At 44.2% G+C, this 15,468-nt stretch overlaps 1 protein-coding gene across 2 annotated transcripts in view; it reads left to right on the top strand.

Annotated features, from left to right (window-relative positions):
- Positions 1 to 15,468, top strand: part of LOC147893620 (alpha-mannosidase-like) — a 245,734-nt gene that overhangs the window by 51,499 nt on the left and 178,767 nt on the right. For both annotated transcript variants that reach the window (XM_087385656.1, XM_087385655.1), the window contains exon 12: positions 14,256 to 14,417. In XM_087385656.1, coding sequence (XP_087241782.1) covers positions 14,256 to 14,417 — 162 coding nt within the window. The remainder of the gene's footprint in view (positions 1 to 14,255; positions 14,418 to 15,468) is intronic.

The raw sequence follows: 15,468 nt of genomic DNA, 5'->3' as shown, positions 1-15,468 counted from the left end.
GCAACGGAGGCCACAAAGTAAGCTGTCCAGCCTGCAGATTATACCTTCAGGGTGAAGAGCAGTACACTCCAGAATTAGATCTTTGGTGCCTCAGGTTTGGGCTGCAGTACAAGCAGCAGGGAGGTACAAAGAACTAGGAATCAGGGAGCCTTGTGCCTCACTATTGGCTGCAGATGGAAGCATTGACGTGGTGAAGGATAAGGATGCAACCAGTACCTCACCTTGTTGGAAAATCTCTCAAACACTGCCAGATGCTACCAAGTGGCAGTCAATAGAGTGCCGAGTACGGGGGGTCCCACACCCCTGCCTCCTAGCCACACAGCCGCCTCAGTCATGCAAAAGAGCCGACTGGGATGATTGAGGACGGTCTCGATTCTGTATCTATCCAAGGAGTATTCCACCACATATTTGCTTATGGGACTAAGTCCCCAATACCAATGCCACATGTCAACTTGCACGCCAAGGAGCCTCTAGCACCCCTTATTTCCCATTAAGCACATTGATATAACGAGGGGGTTTGGGCCACACCAAGGCACCAAAGTCTTATATTTCCAAACACCCCCCGTGGTTCAAACACCGAAATACAGCCTGCTCTATATAGATCAAATCGATTCCCCACAAAGGTCAACCCACACTAGTTGCTCAAAGCCGTCATCAATGCAACCAAACCACATACAGAGCCTAGACTACCAGATTTATCACATCACGTCACAAATGCGTAGGCAGTCTGCTGCCAATGTAAATGCCACCAGAGCACACAAGGGTCATCACATCCTGCAACGTGCACACCTTTTTTTTCCTCAAAGTTCATGCAGCAGTCTGTCTGAAAGTCGCCGTACGCGCAGCTACCAGAGACCAAAACTGTCAGAGTCGACAAGGTCGCCCCTACTCTGATACCATGTTGGAAAATTGTCAAACACTGCCAGATGCGGCCAAGTGGCAGCCAATGGGGCACCGAGTATAGCGGATTCAACATCCCTGCCTCCCAGCCATGCAACATCCTCAATCACCCAAAAGAGCCGGTTGGGATGATTGAGGAGGTTCTATCTCAAGTTTCTTTAAATAATATATTGGGAATGTTTCAACATCTCATGCATGTCTTGAAGAAAGTATTTGGCCACTTATATCCTTTCATTTTCAAGCCTATAGATGGTCGAGCTCTAGGCTAAAATTCATACATCAACATGAAGGGACTATAGCCTATCACTGAATGCTTTGAACTATTGTAGGCAAACTATAAACTTGAAAGATACTCTTGCCAATTTATCTACCTTTTTGCATATGCATGCATCTTATCTTCCAAAGTTTGATTGACATATCCTGACTGACTCCTTGATGAGAAGCCTTTTCAGGGTCTGGAAGCGCCTGTCTCCAGGTCTTATTCAGGCCAGCCCCACTTATCGAGAGGAGGCCGTTTATGTGGCATCCGGAGGTACGAGATCCAAAGGGACGCATGCTTGGTCAGCAGACACATACTGGTTGGGAATAGTGGGATAGCGGCCCTAGGAGATCTTTTGGGACTTGGAGGTAGCTCCCTATGGATGAGGAGGACAAGGAGCAGGCACGTTCTCATATGAGAGGCGCAGGCACTAGGGCGGAAGCAATAGATGCAGCAATACCAGACTCATGGTGGGAGGGATTGAGCACCACATGGATTCCGCATTGTTGCTCTGGGTAGTTCTCTAGGATCGTAGTGCCTCTCAAGGTACAATTCCTTAAGTAGACACAGTTCCTTTTAGCGCAAGTACTACAAGGTAGGAAGGGAGCCTACTAACAGCAAAGCTTGATAGGACCGTTGAGATGAGGAGGTTTTGGATGGAGTGCCTGGCAGTGGATCAGGATTGTGGGCTGCCTAGGCAAGACCTAGGCTATCGCAGACTCAGTTCTTTCAGAGCGGGTGGGAGCACGCTGGAGACTTTGGTTGTGGGAGGGTCGTCCTCTTAGGGACATCTAGTGGGATCCAAGGGAGTGGTTTTGGTCCGTTCGCATGGGGCACTCAGTCAAAGTGGAGGAGGTTGCCTTTCTTCTCCGACACAACACGTATTGGCCGACGCCTGCAGCTTGAGGCAGTAGCCTGGACCCCCTCGAGGAGCAATATTGGGTAGATGAAGAGGTCCTTAAAGAGATGATCTCCCACTTTTGGTCGCGCCTCTAGAGTAGCCTGCAACCTTGGAAGATCTCTTACTTCTTTTGGATGGTAGCTCATGGAGGCCTGCCCATCGGCCCTTGGTTGGAGCAGATGCGGCTGACGGCAAATGCCACTGCTGTATGGACAGTATGATAGAGATGATCCCTCACCATCTTGGGGGTTGCCCTGCAATGCAAAGGATCTGGTCAACAACTTTGACTTCACTTGGGGATGGTTGTGTGGCTCACAGAGGGGGGGCATGCGTTCTCGATAGACCCCACCTCTCTAGCCTCTGGATTCAGGGCCAAATCATGGCCAGGATCGAGGCACATGAGGTGGTTCCTCCTAGCCGCGTTCACTTGATACCCTCGACAAAGGAAAGTGTGTGGGAGACGGTCGCTAGCATCACTGCCTGGCATATCGGGTTTGTCTATTGCAGGTAGGTGATGGAAGGCTAGCAAACTACTTTGGCGGCCACTCTGGTCACCACCCCGCAGGACATCACCCTACGTGCCATTTGTGAGCAAGGGACTCCAGGTTCTATAGTGACCACCGAAAGGCGGGAGTGTTTTCGCAAGGCTTGGCTTACAGGGATTCTATATCCTCAATACGAGAGGTATTCGCGGATTTTATAGCCCGCCACCTTGGTTGTTAGCCCTGTTTCCAGAGATTCCCTAGGTTGTATGCTAGGTTCTCAGGAAACAGGCTTATGGCAATAGCCAACTCTCTTTATTTTTCCATGGTCAACACCTTTTTTTTGTTTTGTTGATTTGTATGGTGTTTTTTCAAACATAAATAGAAGTTCCTTTTCTCTAGGAAAAAAAAGGTGTGCCAAGTCTTGGTGTTTGTGAGGGGTGGTGGCGATTGCCACTCAAGGAATTTCCGCTAAAAGTGGTTAGAGTTGTTGCTAAACAAAATATCTATTAACTCCTCATTTTGACAGACAAAAGCCTGCTTCTTCCGGCGTACCAATGGCAATACTAATGCATTGTCTATGGTTCGCTTGGAAGGCTATGCTTGGTCTCGAATTAGAGTTGAGGACGACTCATCATCCTACTAGCTATTGCAGGGGACAGAACCAAGGAGCAGGGGAAGTGTGGAGCGGATGGTGTAGGGGAAGGCGTGAAGGCCAACCTTGTAAAGTGAGCGAGTGCTCAAAGCGGCGCTGTCCTCTAACAGTGGTATGTGATTGATGTATAGAGTAGTGTGTATAGGCGGCCAGAATACTTAGGTGAGAGACTGTGGTCAAAGTGTATGTCATGGTAGGTAGTTTGAGTGGGTGATGTGGTGGTATCGTGAGACGAGGGGTGGAGATGCTAAAGAAGAGGTAGGTGTGGTTTGCCCTTGGGGGAGGTGGTGCAACAAACAAGTCAGTGATATGAGATGCGAAAGCAAGGGTTTCCATTATGTAGTCAACTATGCTAGAGCCCCTTCCATGTGGGAAACAAGTGAAACCACCTAAAGAGGGCCACTGACTGAGATCATTGTAAATAATGAGATCATTTGGGAGAGACTAAAATGAAATCGTTTAGACTTCACAAGCAGTTGTAGCTTGAATGAATAGATTTGGACTATTTTTTTATTAGCCTTCTCCTTTAGTGCTAGCCTTTGTCATGGCTGAGTTTGCCCTTCATTTCGGAGTGCCGACAGAAACTTATTACAAAGACTTTGTATAAATGGATGCTCAAGTATGTGTGGGTGTGTGGATTTGTATGTGTGAGAGCATACTTTTATACTATGGTCTACACCCACTGTTGGGTGCTGATGACGTCAGTGGGGATGTCAAAGTAGCTGCTATGCATGATGGAGTTTATGGTTTTCAATCTTATGAGTGACTCTCGTGAGATTGAAACTGCACTATGTTGTGTTTTTAGAGGACGAGTTTGGGAATGTTCCTGGATTCATCTAGGTATATAAATAATGAGATCATGCATTCTATCCATATCCAACAATGCATGTTCATATGATGTGATTGGGGCCCGCCTATCAGCGAAGACTCGTATTATACTTGCATCATCTAGGTCGATATCCGGCAGCAAAATAGCATCATCTCAGAAGTCAAGGAGCGGTACCTGACGTACGCATGTCCTTGCATTGAAGTCCCCAACGAGAAGGACTTCTCGTACGGCTTGAGAGCTCTATAATGTCAGGATGAAGGGCTGCGTATGGTGACGCCTCGGCTTCCTCACTGACATCTCGAGCAAAGTGAGATGTCTCAGGTGGAAAGTAGCATACTGCAACGAACAGGTCTTGATTGGCCATACATTCGATCCGAGTCCAAAGAAATTTGGAATGCATGTCCCTCTTGTACTGAGAAATTTGGAATGCATCTCTACTGAGATTGCTCCGAAAAGAGATGACCTATAAAGTTTAGGTACCTCTCCTGACCCTCGTACTCCACCTGTATCCCTCATCTCATCACTATAAGCTGTCTCTCAAGCGTATCTCCTAACCATCAGTAGTGGGCACTTTGGACTCTAGTGTAGCTCAGACCATAAGTTACCATTGCAGTTCTAGATGGTATATAGCCGATCGTTAGAGGACCACATTGGACACCTCAGGATTGTCTTAATTCTATTAAGACAACATAAACTATATGCCAAGATGAGTAAATGTGACTTCTTCATGAAGAAGATCAATTACTTACAAGATTTCTTCAGAAGATATCAGCATTGATCTAGATCGCATTCAAAAGGTTTTGGAATGGCCCATACCTCAGACAGTGAAACAACTTTGTTCTTTCCTAGATTTACGGTCTTTCTAAGAAAGTCCGTACGTGATTACTCTCAAATCACAGTACCCTTGACCAGCATGTTGAAAGGTTGTGGACGCAGGTCTAACCAGCCTATATCTTGGAATAAGGAAATGAACAAGGCTTTTGAGACCTTGAAGCAAAGTATCAAACAAGCACCTATTCTTGCACTGCTTGATTCTTCCCGGCCCTATGTTTTAGAGGCCGATGCGAGTGACTTTGTGATTGGGGCAGCTTTATTCCAAGAGGGCAGACTTGTAGCTTTTGAAAGTAAAAAGCTAGATAACGCTCAATATCGTTGGCCCACACTAGAACAAGAGTTGTATGCAATAGTGTATGCTCTAAAGGTTTGGAGACACTACTTGTATGGCTCAAAGTTTATTGTATTGACAGTTCATCAATCAATAAAGTTATGTGTGTGACGGGTCAGAATTAAGGGGAAGGAAGGCTAGATGGGTAGAGTTAATGCAAGACTTTGATTTTGAGACGTTATCGAAAGGTTTCCTTGAATAGTGTGATAGATGCCTTAAGCTGAGTCACGTTTGTAAATGCAATGTCATTTACGGAAATATCCTCAGACCTATTTCAATCCTTGAGAGGGCTTTGCGCAACTGATAGTCATTTCAGTTCTTTTTTGCAGAAGGTCCAGGATGGGAGCTTCATGGTTGACCAGAACTCAAGGATTGTGCCACCTACAGTCCCGGCGGCGGGAGGTCAGTGGATGATTTGGAACGGTTTGTTGTTACAGAATGAAAAGATGTGTACTAGATGTTTCGGATCTTCGATCCAAGATTCTTTGGGAGTTTAACCTGGCGTTGGAAAATCCGTACACTTCTTGAGATACGTGTTGGAGCTATGGAAGTTGAATCGCCAATTAGATAGAGTGCTGGGAGAGAAGGGTAAGGAGCAAAACACAGCACTAGGGCCTATAAATAAGGGCTGGCCCCCCCCAAAGGTCTTTATTGCAATAGAATAATCTTTGTACACTTGGCTCTTGAAAGAGCATAGAACTGAGTACAATTCTAAATACATATGGGAGGCCAGAGGCCTTTCTTTCATAGACTAGGCCTAGGGCCTGCTTTCTAAAAGCTACTTTTTTATAATAGCTAAGCTTTCAGGCTTTTCTTCCTAAATTGGAGGCTTTAGGTGCCTTTTTTAGTCTTGTGGGTCTTCTTTTAAAGAGGTGCCCCCTCGTCCTTTCTTAAGAGCCTTGTGGGACGTGCTTTTTGTGCTTTTCTTCCCAATCTTGAGTCCCTTTTGCAGTCTCTTGGGTCCTACACATTAGACAAACAAATTCCAACACTTTAACCCATTAGAGGGAAGCGAAATGCATGCATTCCTAGTTGTTGGACTATTTCTAGTCCCTTGTGGGCGTCCCCACAGTTCTCTTTTTACCAATGCAGGGCAAAAGTAAAACAATAAAACTTATTTCTGGTTAACCAACTTCATCATTCTTTGACTGAAGTCAATTCAAATAAAGATTACTCTTTATTTTCTTAGGAGAAGTCTCAAATGGTGACATCCCCTTGGCTTCTAAACAGTTGTCCTCAACTGAAAAGCTTCTTGATACAACTGTAAAACTTGAGGATACTTTGAGAAGAATTCCTCATCTACCCACTTGGCATCAAGTGCCGAATAATTCTTAAACTTGACAAGGTATTGGATAACCTTGCCTCTTGGTCCTTTCTTCTCTGTGTGATATACAATTTGTTCTGGTTGGAGGACCTCCTCCATCTCTTCCACCTCAGGTGGCTCTTCTTGAATTGGTTATGTGGGTTCTGGTCCTTGATACTTCTTTAGAAGACTAACATGAAAAAGATTGTGCATCTTTCAAGTCTCGGGCAGCTCTAGTCGAAAAGCGACTTCATTTATGGCCTCACTAACTCTGAATGGTCCATAATACCTAGGAGACAACTTTGGGTATACTTTCTCTTTTCCTTTCATTTTTCTGAGTCGTGCTTTTTCAAACTTTAGTAAAAGACCCAGTCTCCTTGGAGATTTATCTCCCTCCGGTGCTTGTCTGCTACCTTCTTTTGCTTTTGTTGAGATCTTTTAATTGCTGTCTGTACTTGAGAGAAAGTTGTATCTAAGTCTCGGACATACTAATTGGCTGCAATTATCACACCTTTGTTTTGAGGATAGGTAGTAGAATCACCTTTCCACAAATAACTTCGAATGGGAAGATTCAATACCGTGGAATTGGCATTCTCACCTTGTCCGTCTGACTGAGGATGAAAAGAAGATGAAAAGTCCAGCTTCGTTCCCATATTATCAAATAATGCTCTCCAAAATAAACTAGTCATCTTGGGGTCTCAATCACTAACAATCGACTTAAGCATCCCATGGTGCTTGAAGATCTGTGCCAAAAGCAATTGGGCCATGTGATCTACCTTAATAGTTTTTCTTACTGGAATGAAATGGGCCTGCTTGCTGAACTTATCAATGATGGTCCATATCCCATCATTCCCGTATCTGGATCTAGGAAGATTTAAGATGAAATCCATGGCGATGCTTTCCCATGGTCCCTTCGGTATGGGCAGCAGCATGAGAGCTCCTGGGGTCTTGTGCCTATCATACTTTACCTTTTGGCACGTAAGACATTCAATTACAAACTTGTGAATGTCTTTCCGCATCCCTGGCCAAAAGAAATATCTCTCAATGGCCTGTGTAGTAGACAGAATACCTCGATGCCTTGCATAACGAGGAGCATGACATTCTCCCAAAACTTTGGCTCGCATGTCTTGGGTCACAGAAAGATGATCATCTTTCATGAGAAATCCGTCTTTCAATGCGTTGCTGAATATTTCTCATGGTCTCTCCGAAATCTGGATCCTATAAATAAAGCTCTTTCATGGCCTCCAAGTCCCGGCAATATGCTATGGTGACATTATTTTTATTTTTATTTTTCAAGAAAAGTACTTCATTAAGTATGAATAAAACTGCAGAGCAAGCTCAAGTGCGGGAGTACATCATGTCAAGCATGAGAAAAAACAGCTCAAAATGAGCAAACAAAAATCCCAGGTGGCGGCTGAAAATGCCACCTCATCCCTGAAGGAGAGTCAGAGATGAAATTCCAGACTCTGAGAAAGGCAACCCTCCTAGCAGTAGCAGTCCTGGAGGTTCCGTGTACGTTCGCCCAAATGGCCATCAAAGTGTGTATAGTATCTGCCCAGATACTGGCCATAGTTAATGGTGACATTATTCACTTTAGGCCTTCTAGATAAAGCATCCGCAACCGTGTTCCGAGCTCCTGGGGTATAAACATTTTGAAAATGAAACATGGAGAGAAAATTTTCCCACTTCATCTGCTTTTCGGAGATCTTGGTCTAAGTCAAGAAATACTTGACACTCTGGTGGTCGGTCTTGGCTGTAAAGTCAGCTCCAAGAAGATAATGCTTCCAAATATTTAAAGCATGAAAAACTGCTAGCATCTCTTTCTCATAAACACCCAAAGCATCTCGGCATCACGCAGCCTCCTGCTTTCAAAAGCTATAACCCGACTTTCTTGATGGAGGGCAGCTCTCATACACTCTCCACATGCATCGCAGTCCACATCAAACGGTTTCTGTATATTTGGAACAATGTTCGTATGTTGGGAAGCAATCCCGCTCGATACTTCCGAAGCTTCGTCTTTTCTGAAATTTCTTTGAAGGGTGTGATCTGAAGATAAGTTGTCCAAAACTTTTGATTATATGTCTCGATGGTGTCAGAGGCTTCCATGCACACACTTTCCCAGGCAGAATGAACATCATCAAAGAAATTCTTGGGCAAAAACTGCTCATAAAACTGCTTCTTAAAGTCTTTCCATGTCTTTGGAGCCTCTTCTGCAACTAGAAGACCTCCCCACCACGCATTGGCACTGTTTGTCAGGTGAAAACTTACAATCTTTAACTTGGACTTCTCACGATAGTGCCCTGTTTTGAAGGCTATATGAAATTGACGATAAGCATTTTGAGTGGCTCCATACTTTCCATTAAAGGTAGTGAACTTGACCGACTTACCACCGAGATCTAGATCTCTTGCGGTTATGACGAGAGCGTCCGTGGGATATAGAAGAAGATGAGGATAAGGAAGAAGAGGAGGAAGAAGAACTAGAAGAGGATGGGCTTGAACTGGGAGATCTCCTTCCATGCTTTGGGCTTTGTCTCTCATGAGGCTTCGAGCTCCTCCCTCTTTTTCTTGAAGTATGACGCTCCTGGTGCAATGCAGGACTCCGGGAACACTTCCTTGAAGTATGTGAATGCTTAGAGAGGTCTTTTGATGGAGGGGTGAGAGAAAGCTCTTGATGTCCCTTTTCTTTTGGCAATATTGAAACTTGCTTGGTCATCATCTCCTCGAATAGATGCTGAAATCGAGGCTTTTGCTTCAGAGACTGAAGCTCCCTGATCTTTGCTTTCACAAGTCCTTCACTAAGGTCATCTTCAGATCCCTTAGAATGCTTCTTACTGGATCGTCTAGAGGCTAAACTGGGCCTTTTGGTAGCTGAACTCCCGTGCTCCGCAACCGTGATGTGGGAGATGGAGAATTGAACCCATCGAATCAACTTAACTGGGCCTAAAGAAATCAAATGCAAAGCCCCTATTCCTTTCAAGGAGGTACACGCTTACGGGTGAAGACGAGAGCTGACCTGATGCGCGATGAAGTATGAGTGGGTGTGGCTCTTGGTTGTATGGTTTAATCACTAGTCCGGGGTATGGGCCAAAATATAAAATATTATATGCACGTTTCTGCAAACCCCACATCTACAAGCTTGCTCTGAGTTCCACTAGTCTGTGAGTCCGCTTGCGGATGATGTTCCATCCGTCTGCGGTTCCGTTCGCCTGTATGCACGTTTCTGCAAACCCCACGTCTGCAAGCTTGCTCTGAGTTCCATTGGTCTGTGAGTCCGCCTGTGGATGATGTTCCGTCCGTCTGCGGTTGTTCTGTCTACCTGCCTGCGGATGTTCGGAGGTCTCCCGATATGCGCCTGTCCGATGTCTTTATCGAGGTCCGTAGACCGTTGCTACCAAGGAAAGTAGCAAAACCACGGTTTGATACCACTGTAACCTGGCGCTGGAAAATTCGTACACTTCTCGAGATATGTGTTGGAGCTATGGAAGTTGAATCGCCAATTAGATAGAGTGCTAGGAGAGAAGGGTAAGGAGCAAAACACAACACTAGGGCCCAGAAATAAGGGCTGGACCCCCCCGAAGGTCTTTATTGCAATAGAATAATCTTTGTACAACTGGCTCTTGAAAGAGCATAGAATTGAGTACAATTCTGATTACATCTGGGAGGCCAGAGGCCTTTCTTTCATAGACTAGGCCTAGGGCCTGTTTTCTAAAAGCTACTTTTTCATAAAAGCTAAGCTTTCAGGCTTTTCTTCCTAAATTGGAGGCTTTAGGTGCCTTTTTTAGTCTTGTGGTCCTCTTTTAAAGAGGTGCCCCCTTGTCCTTGCTTAAGAGCCTTGTGGGACCTACTTTTTGTGCTTTTCTCCCCAAACTTCCTTTTACACTCTCTTGGATCCTACACATTGCACAAACAAATTCCAACACTTCAATCCATTAGAGGTTAGTGAAATGCATGCATTCCTAGTTGTTGGACTATTTCTAGTCCCTTGTGGGTATCCGCACAATTCTCTTTTTACCAATACAGGGCAAAACTAAAACAACAAAACTTATTTCTGGTTAACCAACTTCATTATTCTTTGACCGAAGTCAATTCTAATAAAGATTACTCTTTATTTTCTTAGGAGAAGTCCCAAATGGTGACAAGGAGTGTCATGATGCTCCTAGCGCTGGACTTCCAGGGGTGTATAGGACTCTGTCTCTTGTGAAACATACCTTTTATTGGCCTAAGATGCGTGCATTTGTTGAAAGCTATGTAGTAGGTTGCCATGTTTGTCAGGTCACTAAGGCAGAACGCCTTAGAAGTGCGGGTTTATTATAACGATTGCAAATCCTTGGTAATAAATGAGAAAGTATTTCCATGGACTTTATTACGAGTTTGCCTAGAACGCGCAAGGGTCACGACTCCATTTGGGTCATAGTTGACCATCTAACAAAGATGGCTAGATTCTTACCCACTAGATCGACTGTATCAGCCATTCAGTTGGCTCACGAGTTTGTGGACCAATTGTTTAAGTTATATGGTTTGCCTTCATACATAGTCACCAGGGTTCTAGTTTAGAAGTATCTTTTGGACACTTGTTTTTTAGAAGTTGGAAACTACTTTTAGTATGAGTTCCTCAGATCATGCACAATCCGATGGCAGTACAGAAAAGGTTAACTAGTTGGTTGAAGATATACTTCATGCATATGTTTCGAAGAGAAAGTCTTCATGGGAAGACTATCTCCCCATGATAGAATTTGCTTATAACAGTGCAAAGCATTCAAGTATGGGTTACAATCCTTTTATGCTTATGTACGGGTTTCAACCTAACTCACCAGTTATGGTTGGATTAAAGGGAGTAAACAATGATGCTGCAAGGACATTCTTGCAAGACATACAAGAAATGTTGCAGTTTGCCAAGGAGTCTATTAGCAATGCCCAGGATAGATTTTATGCTAATAGGGAATGATGGTATATTTACGTATTTCCAAGGAGTCCAAGAGCTTAAGTACTGAATTGGTTTCAAAATTATCCCCCAGATACTGTGGTTCATTCAATATTATTAAAAGAATTGGACCAATTGCATATAAACTATAACTGCCTCCTAATGTTAAAGTACATCCAGTTTTTCATGTCAGTAGACTGAAAGAGTTACTGGGTGCTGATGATCAGCTTGTTTCTCCTCAAGAAATAATAGAGATTACTGATTTGACTTTTATTCCACACGAACCTGAGAGTATTCTTGAATTTCGTGAAAGACAGATCAGGAATACAACTATCACGGAGTACAAGATTAAGTAGAAGGATCGTGTTGAGGAGGACGCAACATGGGGGACATTACCCAACCTCCAGAGGACTTCGGGTTTTCTTACGAACTTAGGAGTGAGTTCTTAGAGGAGGGGAAGTACGTTACGTGCATGGATGGGTATTTGACATGTACAGAGGTACACAAGACTAGCTCAGTTAGCCTGGGGGGGCTTAGGGCTAGGCAGGCTTAATTCTCGGGTTGAGTGGCAAGGGTACGAACCAGATAGGGGTCTCTGCTATTTTTATCAAATTGGGCCCAAGTCTATAAAAGGGGCCCAGGGGTTCAGTTTGAAGAAACATAATGGTAGGGAGAGAACCAAGATAACACAAGAAACAAAAAGGAAAGATAGCAAACATAATGAAATGGAAAGGAAATGAAAGCAATGAGCTAGTACTTACATGTAGACCAAAGTAGCTTGTACTTGAATGAGTTGATTGATTTGACAAGTACAATGCCTTTAGAGGATAGGCAGACACACACTAAGTACCAAATGTATATGGGATAGCTCCCAATATGACACGTGGCGCTCCTAGACACCTAGTACTAAAAAACTCACACTAGGACTCACTAGAACACACCAAAACTGACTCAACTTGACTCCATTTCCTAACACCCCCCATGGAGGAAAGGTGAGGGACTACTAGAATAGAACCCAGAACAAGATCTATGATGGTCATTGGACTGTGCAATGTCAGAACTAGACATGGCTCCCATGCAATCTTAGAGGCTAAAGTCTGAGCATGGTTTAGAGGTCGGACTGAGCACTCTCATGGCTTTATGTTCCAAACATGACTTAGAGGCTCATGTCTTAGCATGGATGCATGACCAACTCAAAGGTCTAGGAAACCAGAGTACCAACATCCTTGAACTCAAATGCCAGGCATGATAGACAGATCCATCTAAGACCAATACAGAGTAGGTTCCCTCAATAAATCCCCCCTTGGCTCCAAGGACTAATGAGGGACATGGAGCCACACACAAGAAAATAAACAAATGAATACACCATTTTAGGAGGACTATCCAAGGAAGAGAACTTTTATTGACTCAACAAAACCATAACTGCATTCATTTTGGGAGACTACCGAGGGCAGAGTACCCTTGACTCAAACATATAAAACATCTCCAAGTGGCTGCCTGCACTAATGTGCACATCCCTAGTCGATGAAGTATGTTGATAAAGATCATGGCGAGAATGCCCCGAATGATATGTCGATGTCGGTCATGGGAGCAGCTACAAGGACAAATCACATGATGACTCTCAAAATGTCGCGATGTGAGTCACTAAGATCGGAGTAGAGCCTTAAATTTGAGCAATTATGCTCAAAGGAGGCAAAATGGCCAAATTAATGTGAGTGATTTGACAAGTGACAAGTACAATGCCTTTATAGAGGATAGGCACACACACACACTAAGTACCAAATGTATATCGGATAACTCCCAATATGACACGTGGCACTCCTAGACATCTACTAGTACTATAAAACTCACACTAGGACTCCCTAGAACACACCTAAACTGACTCAACTTGACTCATTTCCTAACACAATTTTCATAGAGCAAGGGGGGAACAAGTCTAGCTCTCTCGTGCAAGGTCCAGATCCTGGATCGTGTCATGGACGCACGCCTGTATCCTAGTGTAGCCCAAGACCTAGCACCAGATCCAAGGCCTCCAGGCACCACCTAGTGGTATGGGTTGCCAGGCTGGTTGGGGATCTGGTTGGGAGCTCGTGCCAGTAGCTCAGCTCGTGGCTTGGAGGGGACATCTCTTGATTCGAGATTATTTCTCGTAGATGTCGTGGTTAGGTGGTGAGCAGCCTGCTTAGATCCTCACGTTCTTGTTGTTCTGGTGTTTGCTTGTAGGTCTGGATTCTTAAGCGCTCTGGGATGTGTCACAAAGACCCTATGGTTTCTATCCTTCCATAGAGTCCATAGTGCATAATAACGAACCCAAGTGAAGAAGAGATCATATCCTTGCTTGATAGGATGTATACCAAACAACCAAAAATGCTTGCCAAAGCAAGCAGAGGAAAAGCGTGCCTGTAGTCACTGCTGCAGAAACAACAGAAATCATGAGTGTGGGTAGTGCTAAAAGAGATGAGGCATTGTCTCCCATGGGGACAAACATCGTCAACAAAGAGCAAGTGCAACATGACGACGTGCAACATAGAGAGAGTCGGTAATTTGCTATGGTTCAAGTTGGTTTAGAGATTTGGGTTAAAGGGTTTCTTGGTCGGAGATTTAGGGGGGTATCAGAAACCAGCCTTAAGAGAAGAATTGAGGAACTTGAATTGCATTATTGTATGGACCTCAGAAGGATGGGGCTGGTTCTGAGCCTAGACATGACTTTAATGTTGCTGGATTTTAAATATGCATTTGTGTTGCCTCATTTGGGTCTAAGTACAATAATGTAAAGCATAGCCTTTCTTATCAGAATTTGAAACTTTGTGATAAATGTGTTTCCTTTTGTGCGTTTACAGGCAGAAAATGTCGTCAATGGTGCACTTTTGTGGATAGCTAATGGGAAACCTATTTCTCCTGTAAGTATGGAGGATAGAACCCAGGTTATAGATGAAGTTGCAAGCTTATCGAAGCATCGTGTTCTAATGGAGGGTGCAGCTTCTGGAATTAAGCTTCATCAGGTATCCCTTACTGTAATCTTCGGAGGATTTGTAAACTTGTATGATACCCTCTAATAATTTACTACTATAGTACATGTGTGGCAAGTTGAAATATTACTGTTGCTTTATGAAGTCGAGAAAGGTATCTGAGTCACTACCATGGGCTGTTCTCATCAATAAATTACAAGACTGAGCGGATTCCCAAGGGTACATTTGAGCTGTCACAGTGTCATGGCTTCATGTGAATATGTGCAGGGCATGGTTAGGACTCCAGCTCGATTTTTCACGGTTTATACCCAATAATTCTGAAGTGAAATAGGGATGTCTTCCGTCTCCCATGCTCTTTGGGCTGCACATAGATAGGATGAATTCATGGTTTATGCAACATGGAGGCTCTAGTAGTAATTCGTACTCTACGCAATTGAGATACTCCTTGTCATGCCCTCCCTAGGGACTGCAGATAAGTAAAGCAAGATTTCTGGAAATGTTCTACAACAGAAGCCATGGTGTGTAACCCCTCATATGCAGGGCTTCAGGGATCCTCTTTCTCTGTTTAGCATGTAGAGACTCTTACACGTACTTCAGGATTCAGTTCTTAGGCCCATGCTTAGTTTGGTCATAGGTGAGAGGCAGTGCTAGCACAAGGTGTTCTCTTCTGTTTGACTCTCTGGCTCAGCTTGTGACCATGTACATGCGTGCCATCTATAGCGCAGGTTGCAGTAGTCATAACAGTTCTCACTTTGAGCAACTTTAGATTGTCATATTCTGGACTTTGTCTGGGGTGAGCCTCATTATCAAAACCATCTGATAAGCCAGAATGCCCTATTGCCAAAGGTGAACCCGCTGCAGCACACACTGGAGGAATCAGTGTTGCCTCCCCCATTAGGTTCATGCCATTTAGGCTTGGCTCCAAATATGGAATTTTCCTCCCCAACACCAAGCTCTAATACCAAATAGTGAATCTAAGTTGAAAGAGAAGAGCGAACAACGTATCAAAAAGCTGGAAGTACTGTATCACTAAAGTTTACTATGCAAGGAGCTCTCACACAAAGAATGTTCAAGCTGCAAATGG

This window comes from Dipteris shenzhenensis, chromosome 15, assembly GCF_047967505.1.
Source record: "Dipteris shenzhenensis isolate YYH24624 ecotype China chromosome 15, Dip_SZ_1.0, whole genome shotgun sequence".
NCBI classification, from domain to species: Eukaryota; Viridiplantae; Streptophyta; class Polypodiopsida; order Gleicheniales; family Dipteridaceae; genus Dipteris; species Dipteris shenzhenensis.
Note: the sequence above shows the minus strand (reverse complement) of the source record. Positions and strands in the feature narration are given on the sequence as shown.